We start from the raw sequence: 22382 nt of genomic DNA, 5'->3' as shown, positions 1-22382 counted from the left end.
GAGGTCTCAAAGTCTCTTTTCTTTAAAAAGAAGTTGTAGGTAAGGTTGTGTAACTTAGACCTGCCTGTAACCAAAACACCAGCCAGGCTGTCTCAGTGGCTGAGGTTAGGGATCAATGCAACAAGTTACCTCCAAGAATGCTTGTTTGGGGGGTGCCCGGGGGTAGAGTGGCCCCCATCACCTCCCAAGCAGTGCAGATGCTCCAGGAGCCTTCAGCCGTGGCTCTAGGGCCAGTGGCTGTGTTTTGGAAGGGGTCTGGAAGGGGTCTTGGCACGCCTGAGGCTGGGAGTGCCCTGACCATGCCCTCTGCAGGCTGACAGCCAGCCGATGTCCTGAAGGCACCCGGCAGATCCCACATCATTCCCAGACGGGGCTGTGCGCGCAGGCCTGACCTTTGCCGCTCGTTGGATGTGTCTGTGATCATGTGTGGTGGTCAGCCTGCAAAAGTGGCCCCGTCGGAGGTAAGCCAGGAGGGAGCTGAATGTCCTGGGACACGTAAATGCCTGGCTGCTATTTTATTTCGTCCTCTTTGTCAGGCAGAGAGCAGCCAGGCCAAGCTGTCCGTGCTTCGGATACAGCACGAAATCTGACTTCTGAGGATCGCTGGCTATACTGGGTGATAAGGCAGATCGCAATAACAGACGGATGCCCTGTTACTGCGCTGCATACAGAAAGCGACAGCCCAGCCCCAGTGAACGCCACCTTTCTTTCTCTGATAAAGGCAGCGGTGTCCGCAGCATCTCCAGGAATTAATCTGGGATTTGGATTTGGGGTTTTTTTTTGTGAAAGTACTCACGGTAGGGATGGTTTCCACACAACCGGCCTTGCTACTAGTGGCTCTTTAAACCCAGAGGAATGAAGAGCAGCGCTGTGGTGTCTCTACCCTTTTTGTTTTATGGTTGAAAGTCTTGTTAAATGCTGCGCTAATGTCCTGAAATCTTTCCCAAGAGGCTGCTGCGGGTTCACTGAATTAGCCTGATATAGTGATAACTTTATTTATGTTTTTTGAAAGGGAATATGGGCAAAAAAACCCATCAACCACTCTGAAGAAATACTTGGTGCAGGGGCAGAAAGCTGAGTCCTTGTGCTGCAGGATTGCTAGCAGACTCAATTCCAGATTTATTGAGTCCTATTCTTCTGATCCTTTAGTATTTCCCACAAGGTTTGTCTATAAAAGGCTAAGGAGGAGATGAAAAAATAAAGAAGGAATGTAAGTGCCCAGAGAGGCCTAACTTGTCACTTTCTAGAAAAGTCAAGAAGTGAAAAATCCAGCCAGCGGAGCGGGACGAGCCGCTGGGCTCACAGTACGCGGGTAGCAGCCCGAACCCCGCTTTGCAATAGGCAAAGGCTGCAGGGGAGCCTGTGCTCTCGGGAGGCGAAGGGAAGCTCAGAAGGAGAGTACTGGTGATGGAGGAGGGGAGAACAGCCTCTGCTGCATTTCTCCTTGGTGCTCGGGGCATCGCTGAGGAAACCGCCTGTACCTGGCTCAACGGCGCTCCTCTCTGCTGGAGGCGGATGCACGTTTGGTCCCCGTAACTCATATCGGGGAGTGGAGCCAGCCCTGATGAAAAGTGTGACCACCCTACCCTGCCGCCTCACTCGCCAGCCATTTCGGGTTTGGCACCAGGTCCAGGCCACAGTCTCACCACATTTGTGCTCTCTAAGGAATTGCCAAAGAGCTCATTTCTTCCTCTGTTGCCACATTTGGTTTTTTATTTGCTTGGCATAGTTGTTGAAATAAAGGTTTGGATTCCCGTCGTGCAGGATCCAGCCAAACTTGTTGTTGCAAGAGATGGTCTGTGTCACACTTCAGCAGAGAAAGTGAAATCACTTAGCTCGATCAGCACATACTGACTTCCACAGCACAGAGAGCTGCTAGAGCTGCAGGGGACAGCTCGCAGTGCAGGCAGTCCTCCTTCACACCCCTCCTACCAGCAGGGTCTTTCCCAGCTTCGACGACTCAACCCCCTTATAAAACCACCGGAGAACAGGCAGAACTGCAGCCCAGCTTTAACCCTGCACACCCCCCTGGGAGCTCTGACACAAGCGCAAGGGCCATCAGGGCAGGTCTCCCTCCCCGCTACCGACAGGCTCTCACAGCTCTTTCTGCTCCTGTCGCTTGAGTAAGGCAGCAAAAGACAAACAGGGCACTGATGCGCCAGCCTTGTTGCTTTTTTGAGGACGTGGCGTTATCAGCAGGAGTGCTGTGGCGAGTCACTGCTTACAGGTACACGGAAAACAGCAGCCAGCTTCAGTTAGTCTGGAATCCGTGGAGCTGGCTGAAACTTTATTTTCTGTATTTGTTTCAGTAGCAAGAATTGCATCAGGAACAAAACTGCATTGTTTATTGCATCCTGTTTGCTCCAATACTCATTTCCCTTCCCTGTCAGTTGCCAGGGAAAAGGGGTAAGTAGGTTCTAGCCGTGCAGGGAGGAGCGTGGAGCAGCCCTGATACCTTGTAAACTCAGTAGCACTGCAATGCAGTCAGCTAGGGGAGAAGGAAAAACTGTACACTCAGCTGCTCTATCACCAGTGCTCTGTGGACTGGGACAAAGGTTTCCCGCTGTGGAGACGTAGTAAGAATGATACCTTTATCTATTTGTAAGAAAAACTGAAAGTACGTGCGTGGCATATGAGCCAAAGTCTGGGAGGAAGGAGGGAGGTGGGTTTCTTTGCTATTTTGGTGCTGAACCTATCAAGGTAACATATTCCTCTGCAATATTTCCTCTTCCGGAGTTTAAGTCCCTACACGTGGGAAGGGCTTGGCAGGGGGTTATGTAAACCTCTGGCTAAAAGCACATGAAAGACCAGTAAAAAGTGGGCTGAAATGGCAGGTTATCATTCCAGCGGGGCTGGTTATCTGAACAGCTCTGTGAGAAGACGCATCTGCCTGTGACGTTTCTGAGTCCCTCAGGCAGATGGTGGGTTTTACGTGTTTCCCCCAGAGCTGAGCCGAACGGAGAGCAGGGATCAGGCCATACCTTCCACACCGAGCCTGCAGAACGCTCCCGCCGATGTAACCGCGTCCGTCCCCACCGCGTCCCTGCCGCCTTCGTCTCCTTCAAAGCAGGAGCAAAGTGGGTCACGGCTCGAGTGGCGATCTGAAAGGAGAAAGACGCTGCAGCAGAGGTGCGGGCAGGAGCTGTGTCAGCGCCGAGCTGGCGCGGGTCCTGCGCAGGCAAAGCTGCGTGGACAGGGTTTGCAGCTGTTTGCTTTACAGATGCAAACCTGAGGATTTTAGCACTTCTGGCCATTCAATCTTCCTAGCCCGTAACTGCCATGGTGGAGGTGAGCACTGGGATGACAATTCCTGGCGACTGGTTTATCTTACAGCATCCACCCACACCACAAAACCCCAAATTAGAAAGCGTGTCCCTGTTTTTATCACAAGGCTCGTCTCTACAGAAACCAAACTCTTACTCCAGGGTTGCCAGTCGCTTCTGCAAGCAGCACCGCCATCAAGTGAGGGTTCCTCGATCTCCACTAAGGTGAAAGGGGCACGGAAGGATTGAAAAACAAACATTAAATCACCATCTTGTGGTTTCTGCTGCAGAGCGCTCTGTGCCCAAGTGTTTGTCCACACCGCACATGAGAGGCAACTGGCACGAAGGCACATGCTTCCCGGCGACGCTGCGCCAACAGCACAGGCCCCTGCCCACCCGCATCCGCCTTAGGGGCGTAACGACCAGCCTGAAGTCAAGACTTGGGCCTGAGAGTCCTAATTAGCGCTGGCATCGCCCGCCTGCGAAGACGTTGGGCATGGATCCACTCGGGCCGCTGCCAGCTGCAAAGGCTGTGCAACTCCCGAGAGCTGCAGGTGCAGGCAGGGCCGCAGGCAGGAATTGCAGGCAGGGGCTGCAGGCAGGGCCATGGGCAGGGATTGTAGGCAAGGCCATTGGCAGGGGCTGCGGTCAGGGTCACAGGCAGGGATTGCAGGCAGAGGCTGAGGGCAGTGGTTGCTGGCAGGGGCTTTGTGCACCTGGGTAGCAGGCAGGGCTGCAGGCAGGGGCTGCGGGCAGGGGCCGTGGGCAGGGGCTGCAGGCACGAGTTGCAGACAGGGATTGCAGGCAGGGCTGTGGGCAGGGGTTGCAGGCAGGAACTGCAGGCAGGGCTGCTGGCAGGGGCTGCAGACAGGGATTGCAGGCAGGGCTGTGGGCAGGGATTGCAGGCAGGGGTTGCAGGGATTGCAGGCAGGGCTGTGGGCAGGGGCTGCGGGCAGGGCCCCGCTCCCTGGAGGCCGCCCCACCCGTGAGGGCCGGCGCGGCGGGGCCGGGCGTGGGGCGGGCCGGGCGGGGAGCGCCGCCCCGGGCTGGGCGGTCTCCGGGGCCGGGGCCGGGGCCGGGGCCTGCGCTGCCGCCGCCGCCGGAGGAGCCGCCTGGGCAGCGGGGCCGCGCCGGGAGCCGGCCGGGTGGCGGGGCCGCACACGCACGGACACGCGTGTGAGCCACGGGCGGTCGGGGGGGGGGGGGGAGCCGCCGGGTCCGTCCCCCCCGCGACCCCCGGCCCTGGCGGGGGTTTTGCGGGGAGCTTCTTCCATTTGAGGGGGGAAGAAGCGTTTCTGAGGCTCTCCGCATCCACCCACTCGCGTCCCGCCGGCGGCGCGGGAGCATCATGTCCGCGCCGCAGCCGCAACAGGCGCAGCCCCCCGCGGCCGCCGCCCCCGAGGCTGCGGAGCCGGACCCCGCACGCAGATACGAAGCGGTTGTTCCCCACTGGTTTTACTGCAAGGTCACGGACTCCAGGGAGCGATGGGTCCCCTTCAGCACGCAGGACTCGGAGAGGCTGGAGGAGGCTCACGGCTCAGGTAGGGCAAAAACACGCGTGGGCAGGGGCTGCCCCGTCGGGAAAAAGCTCCATCCACCTCGGCGGGTGGGGGGATTTCACAGCACCGCTCGCCTTCAGCTCCTATAATTTCTATTTTTAAATTGCCCTTTGATTTTAAATACCTTGTCCCTGCTATTAAAATCGCTATAAGGAACTGGCCTGGTAAGATCAATGGGAGAGCATCAGGTGTGCGCTCAAGGGAAACACTGTCCGGGTATCAGCAGGAAATTCCCTGAACGCATCCATGGCTTCCACACGGGATGCAAAATTTTCCCTCGGGAATTTTAAATTGGGACTTTTTTTGTTTTTGGCAACGTGCCTACTCCTAGACCTGTAAACGCATGAACAGCTAAGCCGTTCGGATGCATCGAATGGTCTGACCTCATTAATTTGATATACGATCTAAATTATATATAACCACACGCAAAGCATGGTGCGGATGGGAGAGCGCTGGCAGGATGGCAGAGATTCCGCTGGGGAGATTTCTCCCGTGCAGATGCGTGCTGCTCTGCCTGCCGGTGCCTGGAGGGTGCTGCCGAGGCAGCGGGCTCTGCCCCGAGCGGCACCGCTGGCCACGCAGCCCTCGTGCTGCCGAGCATCGCCCGCCTGTGCAACCCGCTGCCAGGACTGTGCTCAAAGCACCGCTGCTGCTGACGGCCGCGGGCAGAGCAGCGATTGCCCAAAGGTTGCTCCCATCCTCCCTCTCCCAAGATGCTTTGGATTAAAGGCCGTGCTGCCTGTCCTCAGTGCCGCAGCCGAGCCGAGCACAGCCTGGCACGGGCGCTCTGCCGGCAGCCTGGCCATCGGGCAGACCCAACCAACAATTTTAAGCCTGTATTGGGATTTGCCTGGAGTTCTCCGTTTTAGAGGAGAGTGGCTCAGAGACCCAGAGACCTGCACCTCCACTGTTAAGTGATAAACTTTGCAAGGCCACAAATTCACAATTTACCGTTGAAGTGAGGCGGGAATAGTTCCTGTAAGCCTGTGCCTGAACTAGAGAGGGAGATAGTTGTAGCTTAATGCCTTCATCTTACCTTCTGCCTTGGGGGGAAGTCTGACCCGGTGCATCTCTCCTGGGATGCCCGCCGACGCTGTTCTCTGTGCTTGGGTACATCAGTGTCTACTGCTGTTGCTGATACATGCTTGTGTGTGCTGCCCGCAGAAGACGCTCCAGTCTCATTCCTCTGCTCTGGCATGGTATACAGCCTTCTGGTAGCATGGCTTTCTGGTCCTCTGGTGATTAATATCAGGCCTTGGTTCCTGCAGGGAGAGACAAAGAAGATCTGGTTGTCCCAACATCGGGGGGTAGGTACGACGTGCATCTGAAGAAGAGGCAGCGCGTTGCAGTGTACTGGGAGGAGGAGGTGTCCGAAGTACGTCGCTGCACCTGGTTTTACAAGGGAGACAAGGACAATAAGTATATTCCCTACTCGGAGACCTTCAGCGAAGAACTGGAGGTAAACAAGCCTTTCCTGGCAGCATCCATCTTGCTGAGAAGCATCTCGGCTTCTCGTTGCCAAATACTGGCCCTGATGTCCCAAACCCCTGCCGGGTGACTGGCACCACAGCCACGCCTGAGGACATGAACTCAAAAGAGGCTTTGGCACGGCATTTTTGCAGCTGATTAATGTAACTGCAAACACTGCCACTGTCTCCCTCCCAGCCTGCTCTAGCTGGGTGCCCTCCCCTTCCTCCTGCCCTCGTCCAGCCGCATCAGCATCCTTCTGCTACGCGCCGAAGTGCCTGGGCACTCTTGGTGTGCCGTGCGGCTCCGGCCTTGCTTGCAGCATTGTTCTAGCAGCTTTGCTGTGTTTTTTCCTGACCCTGCCTGCTCTAACTTCGGTTTGACTCCTTGTGAGAATTATCCTTACTATGCTCACAGTTTCACCAAAGCCAAGGGAGTTTGAATGCAGGAAAGAAGAATCATCGTTACAGGGGCCCACTGAACGCTAGGTAGTGTTAGAGACTTCAGTGGTCTGTACTGTTAATGGCTGGAGGCTTTCTTTGGAAAGGTATATATCAGAGATGTATAGGTGTATGTATAAAAACATACATATTTACTACAGTCTGTACTCTGATGTACCTTTTGGTGTTTTTTAATACAGTTCTGAATTGATGGGGAAGTGTGCTGCTGCTATTAAAGCGTGGGCTCCTTGGGAGCTCTCTAGTAGGCTGTTGCTCCTTGACCTGGCTGATTTCGCTGCCTCTTTTGCAAAGTGTGCTGATAAGAGATACCATAAAATGGGCAGGGAATGTTCCAAGTGGCTGAATCTTCCTGGGAGTACCTTCAGCTGCCTGACAGAGGGTGTTCTTTTCCTCAGGAAGCTTACATGATTGCTGTGACCCTGGATGAATGGAAGAAGAAACTGGAGTCCCCTAGCAGGGAAATCATTATCTTGCACAACCCAAAGGTGAGGAGGGCCTGGTGTGCTGACCAGCAAGGACATCCCTTCAGTTCTCCTGAGGGCCCAGCTTTATGCTCTGGCTTTATGCCATTTCTTTTAATCATGTCTGCTGAGAAATCAATTTAGCCCCAATGGCTGTCCTCTCGCCTACTTGCGATGCCAGCAGAGAGTCTGCTTCACACCTTAACGTTTCTTTTCAACACACCTTTCGCCCTCACTGTGGAAAGGGCTCGTACCAGCGCAGTTAAACATCACGGTCTGGTACCACCCCGTATCACCTACCAGCTGCTGTAGCGAAATGTCTCCTCTGCTTGATCATGGTATGCAGCGCAGTTTAATGACAGGCTCTTCTTGTTTACAAGCTGATGGTGCACTATCATCCAGTTGCCACCTCCGACGACTGGGGCTCAACTCCTACAGAACAAGGTCGACCTCGGACTGTGAAGAGAGGAGTAGAAAATATTGCTGCTGAGATCCCCAACGGTGAGCTCACTTCTCCCTCCCTTCCACCCATCCAGAGCTATAGGGTCTGTTTTCCAGCCTGTTTTCTCAAAAAGAAGCTTCCACGATCCTTTACATGAAGGGGCACATCTAAAAAGTTCGTGCTGAAAGGAGCTGAGTGGTTTTCAGAAACCCTCCTCGCAGCTGAGAGCCCGCAGTGTAAACAAATGCGCAGAGGCAGCAGCGCTTCCAGCTCCTGCACCGAAACCAGAGCTGTTGAAAGCACTACAGTGCCTGAAATTCCCCCTGAGGTCTTGGCCTGTATGTTGTAAAGGAGGAGTTTCTTTCTGTGGTAGGGATACAGGGGTTTATCACTTACCTACATGCAGGTGACTTTCTGGTGCACGTGCTCTCCCTGTCTCTGAAGCTGTGTGTCAGCTCTCCCCCCTCCCAGAGCTCCCGGTCAGGCCTCAGGACTTGTCCCCGTGGTGAGGACAAGCAGTTACTCCCATCTAACCCCTTCATTTTCCATGTGTGCACGCCTTCAGGAAAGTGCATATGCAAACTAACGTGTGTGGGAAGTAGAGAACAAGTCGTAACTCCACCTGGTGCCTACCTGAGGGGTGCAGCTACGCCCGGGCTGGGTGGCCCAGCAGAGCTGAGCTGGGACAGGGCAGCTGGACTGAGTCCTCCTGGTCCTGCCCTCTCGCATGCTGAATGTGCCCCACGGTCGCCTGGGTGAGCTGGGAGGACCATCCACTCCTGCTGAAGTGAGGGTGGTGACAGAAGGGGGGACGAGCCGCCTCACCTTTCTCTACTGTCGATCCGGATCCATCCCAGGGTGGGCAGCTGAATTTAGCAGGACAAACAATTTAGAAACGTGAGAAATCCCACTACAGTTTAGGCATAAAATCCAGGCACTAACTCAGGGTTTTTTCACCTGGCTGAGGTGAGGATGAGGGGATCCACTCTTCTGCAGAGCATGCGGGTCAGTTCCCCATTAAGGGATCTCTCCTGCAGGACCTGTGCTCTGAATTCTTCTTTCCTCCTTAGGAGAGCCGCTGCAAATTGATCACCTGGTTTTCGTGGTGCACGGGATCGGCCCAGCATGCGACATTCGGTTCAGGAGCATCATCCAGTGCGGTAAGCGTGGGGCCTGGCCTGGGTACTCTTTCCATACGCTGCTTTTAGCAGAGCCAGTAAACCCTCATCTGCACGGACAATGCGAAACACTGTCAGAGGGCATTCAAAGCATCCCGACACGGTCACGTTGGCAAGCCGCATGGTCGAATTTGCTGACTGCTGTGGGGAGCAGGAGTGCAACGCTCACTAACCCATTAAATCCTACCATCTGGAAAGGTTTGGACAACCACTTTTCATCACTGTGTTCTGCTGCTCCTCAAAATAGTGAGCTTCCCAAATTGGATACAGATTTTCCAAGTAACTGTCTAAACCTGCTAAACTAATTAGTAACCTGCTCAGTCTATTGCTAGGGGTTAATCTCACTGGGTGAAGTCTAACAGGCAACACCCCACCCAGCAGCTTCTGGAGTGGCTTTGGACCAAAACAAGGGACGCTGCTTCTGGCTCAGGAAACCCCCAAGCTGCGAAAGCCTGGAGGTTAGGAGAGCGTGCGAGAAGTATCGCTGGTCTTACACACTCCTCTAAGCATCCACTGTTGATCAATATTGCAGACAGGGTACTAAACCAAGTAACTCTGGTCTGACCTGTTCATTATTATTTACTCCGAGTGCCTCAGTTCTGTAGGAGAGGTGATCGCTGAAACTGCCTGAAAGCATGACATGATTTAACTTGTAGAGGTCAAGGAGGCTGAGATATTTCAGAGCAGACTGTCTTTAGTTCCTATAAAATATACCTTTGCTTTAATGCAGCCTAATCTTCTGTATGTTCATCCGATGAAACTACAAGGCTGCTGACCACTTGAAATGAAGGAAATCAGCCTTTCTCCCTCACAACTGAGTAATTTCAGGTTCATCTCCTCCCTTCGGACTCCCTTTCTGACACATGCATTGCTGCAACAGATATATTTTTTTGAGATTCCTCAGAGTACTTTTCTTACCCTGACTGCTGCGTTGAAGCCCTGCCCATGTAGAAAAGTTTGTTACAGATGGGACAGAAAGGTCCAGTAAACACACTTAAGGACATGGAGCCTTCCCCTGATCTTGTAGTTAAAGATTCAAGGTCTTAGGGTAGCAGCAGCAGATTAAAGACCCTGGTGGGATTTCCCCTGGTAATGATCTTTTCTTTTATCGTATTAAGTGTTGTTGATGCAGCAGGCTTGCCCTGTAGCCTGGTGGATCTCAGTAAGAGTTCATGCTCTTTTCCAGTGAATGACTTCAGGAATGTCTCCCTGAGCATGCTGCAAGCGCACTTCAAGAAAGCCCAGGAGCAGCAGCAGATCGGCCGGGTGGAGTTCCTACCTGTGAACTGGCACAGCTCCCTCCACTCCACCGGGGTGGACGTGTAAGTGTCCCGGGCAGCCACCTCCTCCGGTGCCGGCGTCCGTGGCAGTGGCAAAGTGCACAGACGGCCTCCTCCTGTGTGAACTCCGCTTTTTCCGGTGGCCACTGCAGGCAAAGGGAAAGCTGGGAGTGTTTAGGCTGTGAGCATACAGGGGTAAGCAGGACAGATGGGGTCCCTTAGAGCACCTCCGTGCCAGACCTCGTCCTCACCCTTCTTCTGCAGCCCTATTTTGCAGAGCACGGCTGGTGCCTGCTCTGATCAGCATCAAGCGGGAGAGGAGAGACTTCTGCCTTTCCCTGGCTGATATCAGGAGGGTCTGGGGACATCCACACCTCTGGAAACTGAGTACCCAGTTTCTGCACTCAAGCACTGGCTCCCCCCTAGGGAGTGGGGAGAGCAGGTTAGGCTCCTGGGGAAGGAAGGCCAGGCTCTTTACTCCTGCCTGGAGTGTTAAGAGCACAGGCTGTGCTCTGCCTTCATTCTTGGCGTGAGCTGAGGGTCTGGATTACAATATTATGTTCTTTGAGACGGTGCCAATCATCCTCTGACTTTACCTTTTGCTTTAGAAACGTGGTGGGATTTATTGGCACCCCTAACTGCAATTCCCTCTCTCTTTTGCCCCCATAGCGACCTGGAGCGAATCACTTTGCCGAGTATCAATCGCCTGCGTCACTTCATCAACGACACCATCCTGGATGTTTTCTTTTACAACAGCTCCACCTATTGCCAGACCATCGTGGACACGGTGGCGTCCGAAATGAACCGCCTGTACCAGCTCTTCCTGCAGAGGAACCCGCTCTTCAAAGGGGGGGTCTCCATTGCGGGGCACAGCTTGGGTAAGGGGTTTCACCCGCGGGTCCCGTGCGTGTCGCCGTACCGCGGGAGACGGGAGGGTACTGGTGTTTCATCCCAGAAAGGAGATGGCTTGGGGGTTTTCCCCGATGCGATACTGATGCTCTGCCTGCCTGTGCCTGGTTTCTAGGGTCGCTCATTCTGTTTGATCTCCTGACGAACCAGAAGGCTGCTCCCGAGGAGGACGAGCACAGCGAAGAGGTACGCGCTCTCTGGCGGCACACGGACCCGCGGGGTACTCCTGTGGCACCTGCATGGGTAGCTGTGCCGCTGCAGCCTCACACCGACCCCCTGCTTCTGCAGCGGCTTGGGGAAGAGACTCCAAAATGCACAGGAGAAAATAAGTGAGCAAAATGGGTGATCCCTGATGGGTCTATTCACAGGGGTCCAGGACAACCTCAAGCAACAGGGGTATTGAGGAAGTAAAAGAAATCCTGAAGAAGCTGGAGCTGTCTGAATACTGTGATGTTTTTGAGAAGGAGAAAATGGACAGGCAAGCACTGGTAAGGGGCTCTCCTGTTCTGCTGTCTGTCTTGTTTCTTCTTTGCTTTTCTTCCCAGTCCTCCCACCCTGTGCACATCTTCCCGGTACTGAGTCACTCGCACAGGGAATGTCTCCGAGGAGCGCAGCAGGAACAGAATGACAGAGAACAGAAATACCTCACCGCACACACCTCTCTGCTCCTGTAATAATATTTGGGTTGCTTATTTTCCAGTTCTTGTGCACAGAGAAAAACCTTAAAGAAATGGGAATTCCCTTAGGACCAAGAATGAAGCTACTTCATTACACCAGCTCCAAGACGGAGATGCAGGTTTGTCCTCTGCATTGCTTGCGTTCATCAGGTCACACCCCAGACAAAGACCAGCCTTCACCATTTACGACCAGTCCCCGAGCACCCCGACCTCCTCGTTCCTGGCCGCCTTCGCTCAGGCGGCTATCACGGCTTGGGTTTGGCCGTGGCGACAGAGGTGCTTGCTGTTAACGCTCGTGTTACCCTACAGCAGGATTGCTTTGTCCCATGGCCTGTAAGGGTGCTCGCAGAGCGGGAGGGCTTGTTCGTGGTGGTAGAGACTGAAGTTAGCGATGCCAGCTGGAGAGGTGGTTGGCTGGAATAGGACGATGCTGCCAAGGCTGCTGTGGTTCTGGAGGATAAGGGATGCTGGGCAGTTCTTTGCTTCGCATACTTGCTCACGGGTGGGTAGGACGGGCCGTGGCGTGGGCTCGCTGCAGGAGCTGTGCTAGCTGGGTTTCCCATCTGTGTTGCTGCAGGACCAGAGAGCAGCAGCTCCCAGGCCCAGCCGGGAACATGGAGCCGAGCCCGGGTCGCCGTCGCAGCGTGACCCTGACAGCACAGATGATGGCAAGAATTGCCAATACCGGGACATTGGCTTAGGACAGGTAACTACCGAGCTCAGCACCGTGCTCTAACTGCAAAAACGCGGCGCTCCTAACACCAGCGTGGCGTTTGTCTCATGAAACAAATCTGAACCTCCCTCTCTCCTAGGTCTCGGCAAACTATCCTCAGCTGAACTACAAGCCCACCATCTTCTTCGCTTTTGGGTCTCCCATCGGGATGTTTCTCACGGTGCGAGGAGTGAAGCGGATCAACCCAAACTACAGCCTGCCCACCTGCAAAGGCTTCTTCAACATCTTCCACCCTGTGGGTATAAGAGCCAGAGCCCTCCTGCGTGAGACGCGTGGAGCAGGAGCCCTGGCTTACTGTCCCCCTCCTCCGTACAGTTTGACCCGGTGGCGTACAGGATTGAGCCCATGATCGTCCCAGATCTGGAGTTTGAGCCCATGCTGCTGCCTCACCACAAGGGCAGGAAGAGAATGCACCTAGGTAAGGGCAAGGGCAGCCCCTCTCATGGAATGGTTTGGGTTGGAAAGGGACCTTTAGAGGCCATCTAGTCCAACCCCCCTGCAGTGAGCAGGGACACCTTCAACTAGATCAGGTTGCTCAGAGCCCCATCCAGCCTGACCTGGAACGTTTCTAGGGATGGGGCACCTACCACCCTTCTGGGCAACCTGTGCCAGTGTTTCATCACCCTCATAGTAAAAGATTTTCTCCTTATATCCAGTCTAAATCTACCCTCCTTTAGTTTAAAACCACCACCCCTTTTACTGTACCCCTCTCCTGCTGCCCTGGGCAGCTGTTCAGCCCCCAGCCCGACGCCAACCCATCCTGCCTTTCAGAGCTGAAAGAAGGGCTGACTCGCATGAGCGTGGACCTGAAGAACAACTTGCTGGGGTCCCTGCGGGTAGCCTGGCAGTCCTTCACTCGAGCCCCACTGCCAGCCGTGGAGGCGGCGAGTACCGACGCCGAAGCAGAAGCAGAGGCTGGCGTGGAGAAGCAGCCAGGTCAGTGGTACGCGTGGGGTGGTGGGGAGCCGGGGATGCAGCATTGCGACCTGCCCACGGAGCAGCGTGCTCAGGCTCCCTGCAGCCAGGCCAGCGAGGTGCCCATCCTGGCGTCAAACCCAGGCGCTGCTGCCCTCTTCAGTGCTCAGCAGAGGGGTTGCCTTTGAGCTGCAGATGCACTTGGCTCTCCAAGTGCTGCGGCCTTCCCCTGTTATTGCCTGATGAAGGGGGAGAAGAGGCAACCTGCCTGCTCAGTAACAGCCTCCTGGGGCTCTTGACACCCCACATCACTCTGTGAGCCCGCCGAGCCTGGCACCACCCTTCTCTAGCTGTCTCTTGCAATACTATTTTCCAAGAGAGAGCCCTGGCAGGGAAGGACCGAGCACTTAAGCTGCCTCTCCTCTGCAAGAGCCCACAGTGGGGCAAAGGGAGGGCACAGTGATGCTGTTGTACTGTTGTGGCTCCTGGTGCCCCTTGGCTGAACCACATTGCACTTCTTCATTCCTTCAGACACAAAGCCAGAGGAGACCCCTGCAGTGGTGAAGGAGGAGGCCTCCCTCATTAACGTGGGGAGGCTGAATGGAGGGAATCGCATAGACTACGTGCTGCAGGAGAAGCCAATAGAGAGCTTTAACGAGTATTTATTTGCACTACAAGGGCATCTGTGCTATTGGTAAGCTTCTGCATAACTGGCAAAGCTTCAAATTCACGTCTGATGTAAGCAGAACGCCATCATTTTTGAAGCCAACATAAGAAAAGCCTTAACTGAGTAAATACGATATGGTCCTGCCTGTAATGCAGGCAGAGCGGGTGGGCAGGGCAGAGGAAGGAGACCATTGCAGTCCTCCTTGCCTAGTACTGCCTGCATGTGCTGAGCACTGCACCTACCCCATAACCTGTCCTGACAGAGAGGAGGGAAGTGTCCCCCTCTAATTCCCATGTTCTCCTCCTCTGCCAGGGAGTCGGAAGACACCGTGCTGCTGGTTCTGAAGGAGATCTACCAGACACAAGGCATTACACTCGATCAACCTTTGCCAGGAAGTCAGTGACCAGCCTGTGCTGTTCTGGCCCCTTGATGTAAGTCCTCTTGCCTACACCTTCCTTCCAAACTTCCTAGGACGCATCAGAGGACATCTGGTCCATTTGAGGGAATAATATTCCTTATTTACAGTGCTGTGTCTAAGGCAGGAGTTTGCGTCGGACTTTTTCTTTGGCCTGTCAGCACGTTTGCTTTCTTTCCTCTTATCCTGCGTGTAAGCACTAACAGACACGAGGAGAGCTAATAAACTGCTGCTGCTGACAACAAGGGCAGCGGCAACCATGCCTAGTTACAATCAGTTCGATCCACCAAAGGAACAACCAGGTGCGCGGCCCATACTCCAAGTCTCCTGGGCTAAACATTTCTTATAGATGGGTAGCGAACCAGAGCATGGACCCTGCAGTTCTCGCAGGGGTGCTTTCACCCTCCGCTGCTAACTGCTGGCCGAGGGTAGACTAGGGGTAAGGCACATCCTTGCTTCCTTGCCCTCAAAGCCTAACACTATTAATTGCTGGGTCCGGGAGGTGGGGCTGGATGGATTTTGGTCTGCCCTAGGGCAGCTATTCCTATGTTCTCCTTTTGCTTTCTTAGATCCAGTTCAACCGAGTACTCACCAGGAAAGTCCAGATTTCTTCTCTGCCTTCCTCTCTCCTCTGCTGCTGTGTCCCCCGCATGCTGCTTCCCGAGTACTTGCTGCTACCTGGAGATAAGGATGATTTTCCTCCATGTTGGGTAGTTGCGGGGAGGGGAAAAAATATCAAGGGAAAACACTTCTGCTCAAACACACACAGCACTGGCACTGTGGCTCCCTGTGGCAACATGTACTTTTAACCCTCCACCTTGGAAGTTATCACACCAGCTCCTCTAGCACCAAAGCAGACGAGCTGTCTGGGCTAGGAACCGACACTGAGGGCCTGACTCTGCTCCTGGCATAGTGAGGAAACTCGCAGCTTGTGACCTTGAGGAGTAAAAGCCTTAAACGCACAGCATGGAGAGAGCTATAGCAGCCTTGTCGAGCGAAGGAGATTGCTGACTTCTCCCTGCCATAACACAGAGCACCAGGCGCAAGGACTGCGGTCTTTGGGAGGTGAAGCCCAGGGCACAGGCGTCTGCTATTAGGTGAGCAGGAATGCATCTACCAGCCATTCTCATCTCCTTGAATTGCTGCTGTGTGGTTTGTGCACCCCTGGATCGTGCCAGGCAGGACTGGCCCATAAAACAGCTCGTGCTAGCGGCATGTTTGTGCACACTTGACCCAGGTGCTCCCGCCTGCTGTAGTGACTTCTCAGCATCCTCGCCCAGCCCACGGCAGCCAACAAACCAAGGGCCTCCCTGAGGCACCACCTGCATCTTGCATAGAACCAAGCTAGCGGCCAGGTGTAACTGCACAGGAGGAAAGCTTCACCTCCAGATCCAGCTAGAGCTGTACTGGGGGAAAGCAGCTGCTCCTCAGCAGCATCCGGGCAACTCGGAGGCCCGGAGGGACAGCCCTGCTGTGCTTTGCAGGGGCACAGAGCAGTGCTACCGTCCTGCTGCAGTGTGGCTTTCAGGGTGGCTACAGGGATCTCATGCCAGCCAGGCTCCAGTCATTGTTTTTTTGGTTTTAAATACAGAAAATGCAGCCAGCAAAATCAGAGCCCAGATCCGTAGGGTCTGGACACTGTGTCCCAGTGACCCCACTGAAGAAACAACCCCAGCTCTGCAGGCAGCTCAGTCTGCAGGTGCCTCGGGCATGCTAGCTCTGCTCCAAGGGGGACGGGGCCAGAGAGCCTCTGGTGGTCCCCCCTTGCGACCAAAACCACTGAGGCTGACTCGCTGGGCTGAGGCTGGGGCCTCAGGGCCAGGCAGAGGCAGACGCTTCAATGGTGTGGAAGGTCGTTGCCGTGACAGCCTTTGGGAAGAGCCAAACCACTTTCCCTCCCACTGACTTTTGCCCTGCATGGGGTAAGGAGCCTTTTTTCCACAGCCTGTTTGTTTTTCCTCCGTTGTACTACGTTATTTGCACTATTTGAAAGGTTTTGTTTGCAGCCTACAACCCTCCTCCCATCCCAAAGGGACTGAAGCTGTTCTTTTACCTGACTGCAGAAACAGACAAGCTGCTTGGTCGGCGCCTGAACTACTGATTGCTAAAGCGTCTCCTACAAGAGTAGGAAAAGGAACAGTCTTAACACGGGACACTCTCATGATCAGCTTTTTGAGTTATGCACTTTGTAAAAAAAAAAAAGTTAAATACATTTTAAATGTTATTTAATGTCTTTTCCAGTAAAAGCCAAAATAAATAAATAAGTAGATGACCATGGTGTGTGCATGTCTCGGGGGGAGAGGGAGGGGAGGGGGTGGAAGAATTCACACGTGCGCAATTTTAGGGGAAAGTAAAGCTATTTCTGTAACTTCTATTGAAGCTCCAGGGCCACAGACAGCTTATGTGGCCCAAACTGAAGATGAGGGGGTGGCGTTTTCATTACTCTGCTGGGCAGAGGCACACATGCCTCGCTCTGCTACAGCCTCGCTTTTGCTGTTTGCAGGTACATACACTTGGTCAAGAACACACACATCTCTGGAGGAGACCAGTGACACATAACTACTTACACCAGTCCTGCCATACAGCCGTGCCTTGAATTTCTACCCTTCCATTGTCTGAGAAAACAAACCACGGTGTAGAGAAACAAGCACCTCTGAAGGGATGCTTTCAGACACCATTTTCTGCTGTCATCTCTTTACAACCGTGTTAAAGCTGCAAGGAAAGAGATACAAAATAAACACCCACCTAGAAACCTCTGCAGACACACCAAAGGAAATGGTTTAGACAGCATTAAACCCAGTCCTTGAAGTAAAGTTTTTAGTACCACAGCTCGTTGAGAAAATTAAACTCCTTTATTTGGCAAATTAGAAAAAAATCAGGCCTAGCACAATAATACAAATAAGGACCATGCTAGTTTCATCTTCCCTCTCCCTGATTTTATCCATGGTTAAAGACTGCAACCTTGTGCTCGTTACTCCCAATTAGCTCAGCTGCGATTGAAAAGATGGACTCAAAGCCGGCGCCAGGGGCGGGTCCGGCATTTCCTTTCGGCGCACGCTTCCCCTAAGAAGGGACAGGACAGCTCGGCTGGATTGAAGGGAGACCAGTGATGGCGCTTTCTCTGGACTGGACACAAGAACCCCTGCTGGACGGGGCACACCAGATTGTCACAATTTTTCCAGTTCTTGCTCCGGGACGTTTCGTACCCGGGCTGTCCTCCTGCAGGCTTGTGTGCCGAGTGCCTGGCTCGCTTTGCAGTGGGCCCAAAGGGAGGGATGCCTACAAAATTCAGTTAACGAAGCAGCACAGGCTCCTGTGCAGGACAACTTACCAGCACTGCAGAGAGCGCCTGCTTGGGTTTCGGGTGCATCCTCATTTGAGCCACTTGTCGCAGACCAAACTCCTGAAAGCCTTCCCCTGCCCTCGCACAAGGAGCAGCAGGAAAGGTGCTGGCAGGACAGAGCCAGAGCCCATCGCTATATATCTAGGTGAAAGCTGGAAACTGCAGGCCTTTCTTGGTGCGCTGGCAGTTGTTTGGACTTGTACAGGAATGGTTTGTGGCACATGGAGTCCATCAGAGGAGGGTAATACTGCCGGTAGCAGAGGTACGCAAGCACGAAGCCGATCGCTGAGCCAACCAACACATCTGCGGGCAAGACCAGAGGAGAGTTAGCATCCCTTTACCCTCACAATCCTCTTCAGCATCTTCTCCAGCAGGCAGCTTTTCAGCCTGCTCAGACTGAGCTGTATCGCCAACTTGACCCTTGGCTATAAAACTAAGCTTGGCACGTATTTCAAAAACAAAGACAAAGGCATCGTCACCTTGCAGGCAGCAAAAAACCTTACCACTGGAGGAGTAATCAAAAAACCCAAGTTGCCATCACGGGCTCTGAACTCCTCTGCAGAAACAGGGACTCTCCCCACGCTCAGGGCACCCAGTTGTGCCCCCCCGCCCAGGTCCGCAGGCAGATGCTGACCCACCTTCCCAGTGGTGCTTGTAGTCGCAGGTGCGGGACACGGCGATGAGGGTGGCAAGGAACAGTGGGAGGAGGAAGGCACAGAGGCGCAGAGCCCTGCTTCCCCGGCCAGGAGTGAAGCAGTGAAGCTTCCCAGCTATGTAGAAGGCAGAGAAGGCGAGACCCGCGAAGGCGACTGAAAGAGAAGCGTGTCACATCAGGATCGGCTCCAGGCTCTGCTGTAGGCCCTCAGCCAGACCTTCACCCTCTCCCCCGCTGCAGTAGAGGGGCTCAAAGAGGACATCTGTCCTGCCCACATGAGCCAAGGGAAGCAGCAGCTCACGAGCAACAGAGGAGCTGGAGAAGCTGGCACTTGGCAAGCATCCCTCCTCCCAGGAGTTACAGACAGCTTCAGATTACATTTGTCACCCCACTGCTTTGCAGAGGGAAAGTTGAGGCCCCCAAACAGGCCAATGAATGTAGCCAAAGCCATTGGGGAGCATGAAAGCAAACCTAAGCTGCCCTCCCCACAGGTTTCTGCTCACCACTGTTCAGTGCCTGGGGCTGCAGCGGGGAGGGGATGTGGAAAACTTACACGAAGCATGTCCGCTGGGGAAGCTTTTGCGTCCCTCAGTCACTATGCCAGGGTCGCCTGTGCAGACCAGCTCCGTGTTCGCTCGTCCATCTGGGAAGCATCGATAGAAGAAGTCTGGCCGTGGCCTAGGGCAGAGAACAAAGCATGCAGCCCTCGGGCGCGCAGCGCTCCCAGCACGGTGCTCAGGAGACATCTGGGCACACAGCCCTCCCACGGAGCCACCCACGTCCGAATGCAGTCGCCAGCCACCTCGCACACCTCCCTCCATTGCGCAAAGGGAGGGCGGCATCACCCAGGCTGTGAGAAATGCAAAACAGTGTCACAGCCAGCTCCAGTCCTGTCTGGGCAGGCAGGGCGCAGCAGACGAGAGCCAGGCTGCTGCAGCACACCCTCACCAGCCCACCGCTGCCAGGCAGGACCTGGTTTAACTCCTGAGGATTAGCACAGGTGTAATCCTCCAGCCCAGCAGAGCAAACGCCATACCAGAACCAAATTCCTACACGGCCTCAACATGCCCTGGTTGCACGCCCTGTGGGCACACCGGAGCAAACCTCTCAGGACAGGTAACTTTCTGCCACCCTGACCATGTGGCCTGGGAAGATGAAACCATCCCATCCACTCCTGTACGCATGCCAAAGCACTCCTCCCTCCCTGGTGCAGGCCTGAACACACCTGTCTAAATGGTGCCCAGAGACAGAAGGTCCCTGCCGGTGTTTGTTCTAATACTTAATTGTCTTCACAGCTAGAAACCCCACATTCTTTCCAGGCTGAGGATGTCCAACTTCAGCTTCTGGCCCTTGCTCCTGCTATTGTAGTTCTGCTGTGCAGATGTGCCTCCCCTCCCCTCCCCGCACGCACGGCGCAGCTAGGAACAAGCAGGCTTCTCACCTCCCCACAATCAGCTTCAGGGCATTTGTAAAAACCCCGTTCAGGGCGAGAGCAAGGCTGGCAGCTAGGAGAGAGCAAAGAGGTCACATCAGCAGGGTCCCCACCTGAATGTGCAGCTTTGAGGCACATTCAGGCACAGGCAGTGCTCACACTTCAGCTGGAGCCACACAGCTCAGCTTTGATACCCCTGGCACAACCCCTGTGCCCCAGCAAGAGCAAAGGACTCATCTGTGAGACCCCTGGCTCACAGCCACAGCACCAGGGCAGGCCCCTCGGGGGGCTGCAGCTCTCTGGGATAAGAAGGAGCTCACCAAGGCAGGCTTCCTGCGTGTCTTCTCGGTCGGCATTCATGAACACCCTTGCCAGGACAATGAGCAATAAGGGAGACAGAAATGCGATGAACTGCCACAAAACGAGGAGATTGTTAGGTGTCTGTTAGCAAAGCAGATTTAAGCACCCTCACCAGAACACAACAGCAATTGCTCACAGACTATACGCTTTCCCTCCCCAAAGCCAAGCAGCAACCTCTCCTCTCCAAACACAACACTTCTATCAGAAAGCAAAACCAACCCCAGCTGTATTTGCAGCAAACCTTGACTAACCCTGTGCTCCCAAGAGCACGGCTATTCCTCCTGTTTTTCATCCAGTGGCAGCACCTCGTGTACAAAGCCAGCCCATGGGCTGCTGGATGTTGCCTGTACTGAAGCATGAGAAAGAAAATAAACCCAGGCAGCATAAATAATGCAGCGCGCTAAAAAGCCCCTCTCTGCATCCCACTGCTTCCCGTGCTTTACCCACTCAGTACCCACCCGGCAGAGCCTTCCCTCCTCCGAGGGGAGCCCAGCACACCCTCAAGCCCTCAGGCAGCACCTCTGGCACCAGAGCGCTGCTTTGGCTGGCTTCACGCCACTCCTGCCTGCAGCCCCCTCCCCTCCTGCTTGCGGGTGTCCCCCCACAGCATCAGCCACAGCACCTCGCTTCTCCCCATCCCCGCAAGCACAAGGATTAGCTCTTTGTCAGCAGCACCCACGCTGCTTGTCAGCAAAAAATACAGAAGCTGCTGATTCAGAGCAAACCAGTTATCATTCACAGCATCTCAGGAGAGACTGCGGCTGTGGGATGTCACCTTGGGACATCCACGGTGTGTCCGACAGGCTCCCAGGGAGTCTGCTACCACCTAAGGTCTGGCACACGTCGTGCTTCACAGCGCCAAAGCCGAACGCTACACCAAGGTTTTGTCCTTCCACACTTGGTGCCCACATCTTGCAGAAAATCAAAAGTGCTGTTTGCTAAGAGAGCGGGTGCTTGCCCAACCCAGGAGCCAGCGTACCTCGCCGAAACAGCCCTGCTTCGAGGAAGAAACGTCCCCTGTGTTGGGCTGCTGTCTACCTGAAATCCAACACTTAAGAGTGAACAGAGCCTAGAGACCTACGCAAAACACTTTCACAACAAAATGATACTAAAACTTTGCTGAGAAGAGCTGCTCCCAAGCAAAGCGTTCCCATAGTGAGAGAGACGCCATCCTCCGTGGTCCCTCTAACCTCGACGTGAAACTGATTAAGAACAACAGTGAAAAGTCCCCCTTAGTTTTTATAAACTTAGTTAAAATCCCAAAGACAGCCCTGGACGGTAAGGCCTAAAAAGGTGACAAAAATCATTTGCAATAATAATCGCACTTTCGGCGACATGCATTAAGAGCTGCAGGTACTCGCAACACAGGTGTTTCAGCTAGCAGCTTTGCTTTAAAAGGGTAGTTTGTAATTAGAGAAAAAAACCTAAGTAAAGGCAGGAAACCGCTGAACTTACAAACATGGGCACTGTGGGGACGTGGTCCGCTTCTACGTACGGGTTCTTATAAAGCCACATCTCTTCAGGCTGTACCACGCGCTGAAACGGAGGCAAAAACTCCATGATCCTGGGGAGGGAAAAGGGGAAAAAAAACCACCCAGATTTTGGGCAGGCTTCGCGCACAGCCTGCGGGTCCGGGAGAGCAGGGGCTCGGCCTCCTCCCGCGGCCCCGCGGGAACGGAGGGAGGGGAGCGGGGCTGCAGCCCCGCAGCTCCCGGGGATGCCCGAGCACCGCAGGGCCTCGCCCGCAGCCGGCGGGGGCGCGGGAGGGCCGGGCCCGGGAGCCGACCCCCCGCCCCGCACTCACTCACAGGAAGGCGGCCAGCAGCAGGCCCCGCACCGCCGCCTCCGCCGCCAGCTCGGCCGCCCGGCCGCCCCGCACCGCCCGCAGCATGGCCCCGCCGCACCATGCCCGCCCCGCAACGCCGACGTGGCGCCGCCGCCCGCCCCGGGGCGGAGCGGCCCGGCCCCACCGCGGGAGCAGGCCGGGCCTGGAGGCAGGCCTTCCCCCACCACCCGGAGGCAGGCTAGGCCGGGCCTAGGGGGCAGGGCCCCCCGCCCCGGAGGCAGGCCGGGCCGGGCCCAAGGGGCAGGGCCCCCCGCCCCGGAGGCAGGCCGGGCCGAACCCCGGCCCAGCCGCAAGCCCGGCCCTGCCCCGCACACCCCCG

General features: G+C 55.0%; 2 protein-coding genes across 7 annotated transcripts; one reads left to right on the top strand and one right to left on the bottom strand.

Moving 5' to 3' along the window:
* The first annotated feature begins 4502 nt into the window (after positions 1–4502).
* On the top strand, positions 4503–16702 carry DDHD2 (DDHD domain containing 2). The gene is made up of 17 exons (XM_075074731.1): positions 4503–4804; positions 6091–6281; positions 7146–7235; positions 7592–7712; positions 8724–8813; positions 10018–10153; positions 10781–10989; positions 11136–11206; positions 11389–11508; positions 11721–11816; positions 12275–12403; positions 12510–12665; positions 12746–12848; positions 13202–13366; positions 13877–14039; positions 14325–14443; positions 14997–16702. Exons 1-16 carry the CDS (start codon positions 4612–4614, stop codon positions 14413–14415), a joined length of 2124 nt encoding a protein of 707 aa, XP_074930832.1. The 5' UTR covers positions 4503–4611; the 3' UTR covers positions 14416–14443; positions 14997–16702.
* On the bottom strand, positions 15052–22198 carry PLPP5 (phospholipid phosphatase 5). Of its 6 annotated transcripts, none has more exons than XR_012657414.1 (10): positions 22026–22197; positions 21673–21781; positions 20178–20268; positions 19867–19930; positions 18979–19103; positions 18409–18579; positions 17759–18073; positions 16995–17139; positions 16481–16543; positions 15052–15105 (listed from the first exon to the last, which is right to left on the bottom strand). XR_012657414.1 is itself a non-coding variant. In XM_075074741.1 (8 exons), the coding sequence occupies exons 4-8, from the start codon at positions 20215–20217 to the stop codon at positions 17904–17906; spliced, it is 570 nt and encodes a 189-aa protein (XP_074930842.1). In that variant the 5' UTR covers positions 20218–20268; positions 20469–20566; positions 21673–21781; positions 22026–22097; the 3' UTR covers positions 17258–17903. The 6 variants fall into 6 exon arrangements, 4 of the variants coding, with proteins under 4 accessions (XP_074930842.1, XP_074930840.1, XP_074930838.1 ...); XR_012657415.1 differs by having other exon boundaries at positions 22022–22105; XM_075074741.1 differs by lacking the exons at positions 15052–15105; positions 16481–16543; positions 16995–17139 and adding an exon at positions 20469–20566 and having other exon boundaries at positions 17258–18073; positions 22026–22097.
* Between the last annotated feature and the right edge of the window lie 184 nt (positions 22199–22382).

This window comes from Phalacrocorax aristotelis, chromosome 24 (genome assembly GCF_949628215.1).
Source record: "Phalacrocorax aristotelis chromosome 24, bGulAri2.1, whole genome shotgun sequence".
Lineage (NCBI taxonomy): Eukaryota > Metazoa > Chordata > Aves > Suliformes > Phalacrocoracidae > Phalacrocorax > Phalacrocorax aristotelis.
Note: the sequence above shows the minus strand (reverse complement) of the source record. Positions and strands in the feature narration are given on the sequence as shown.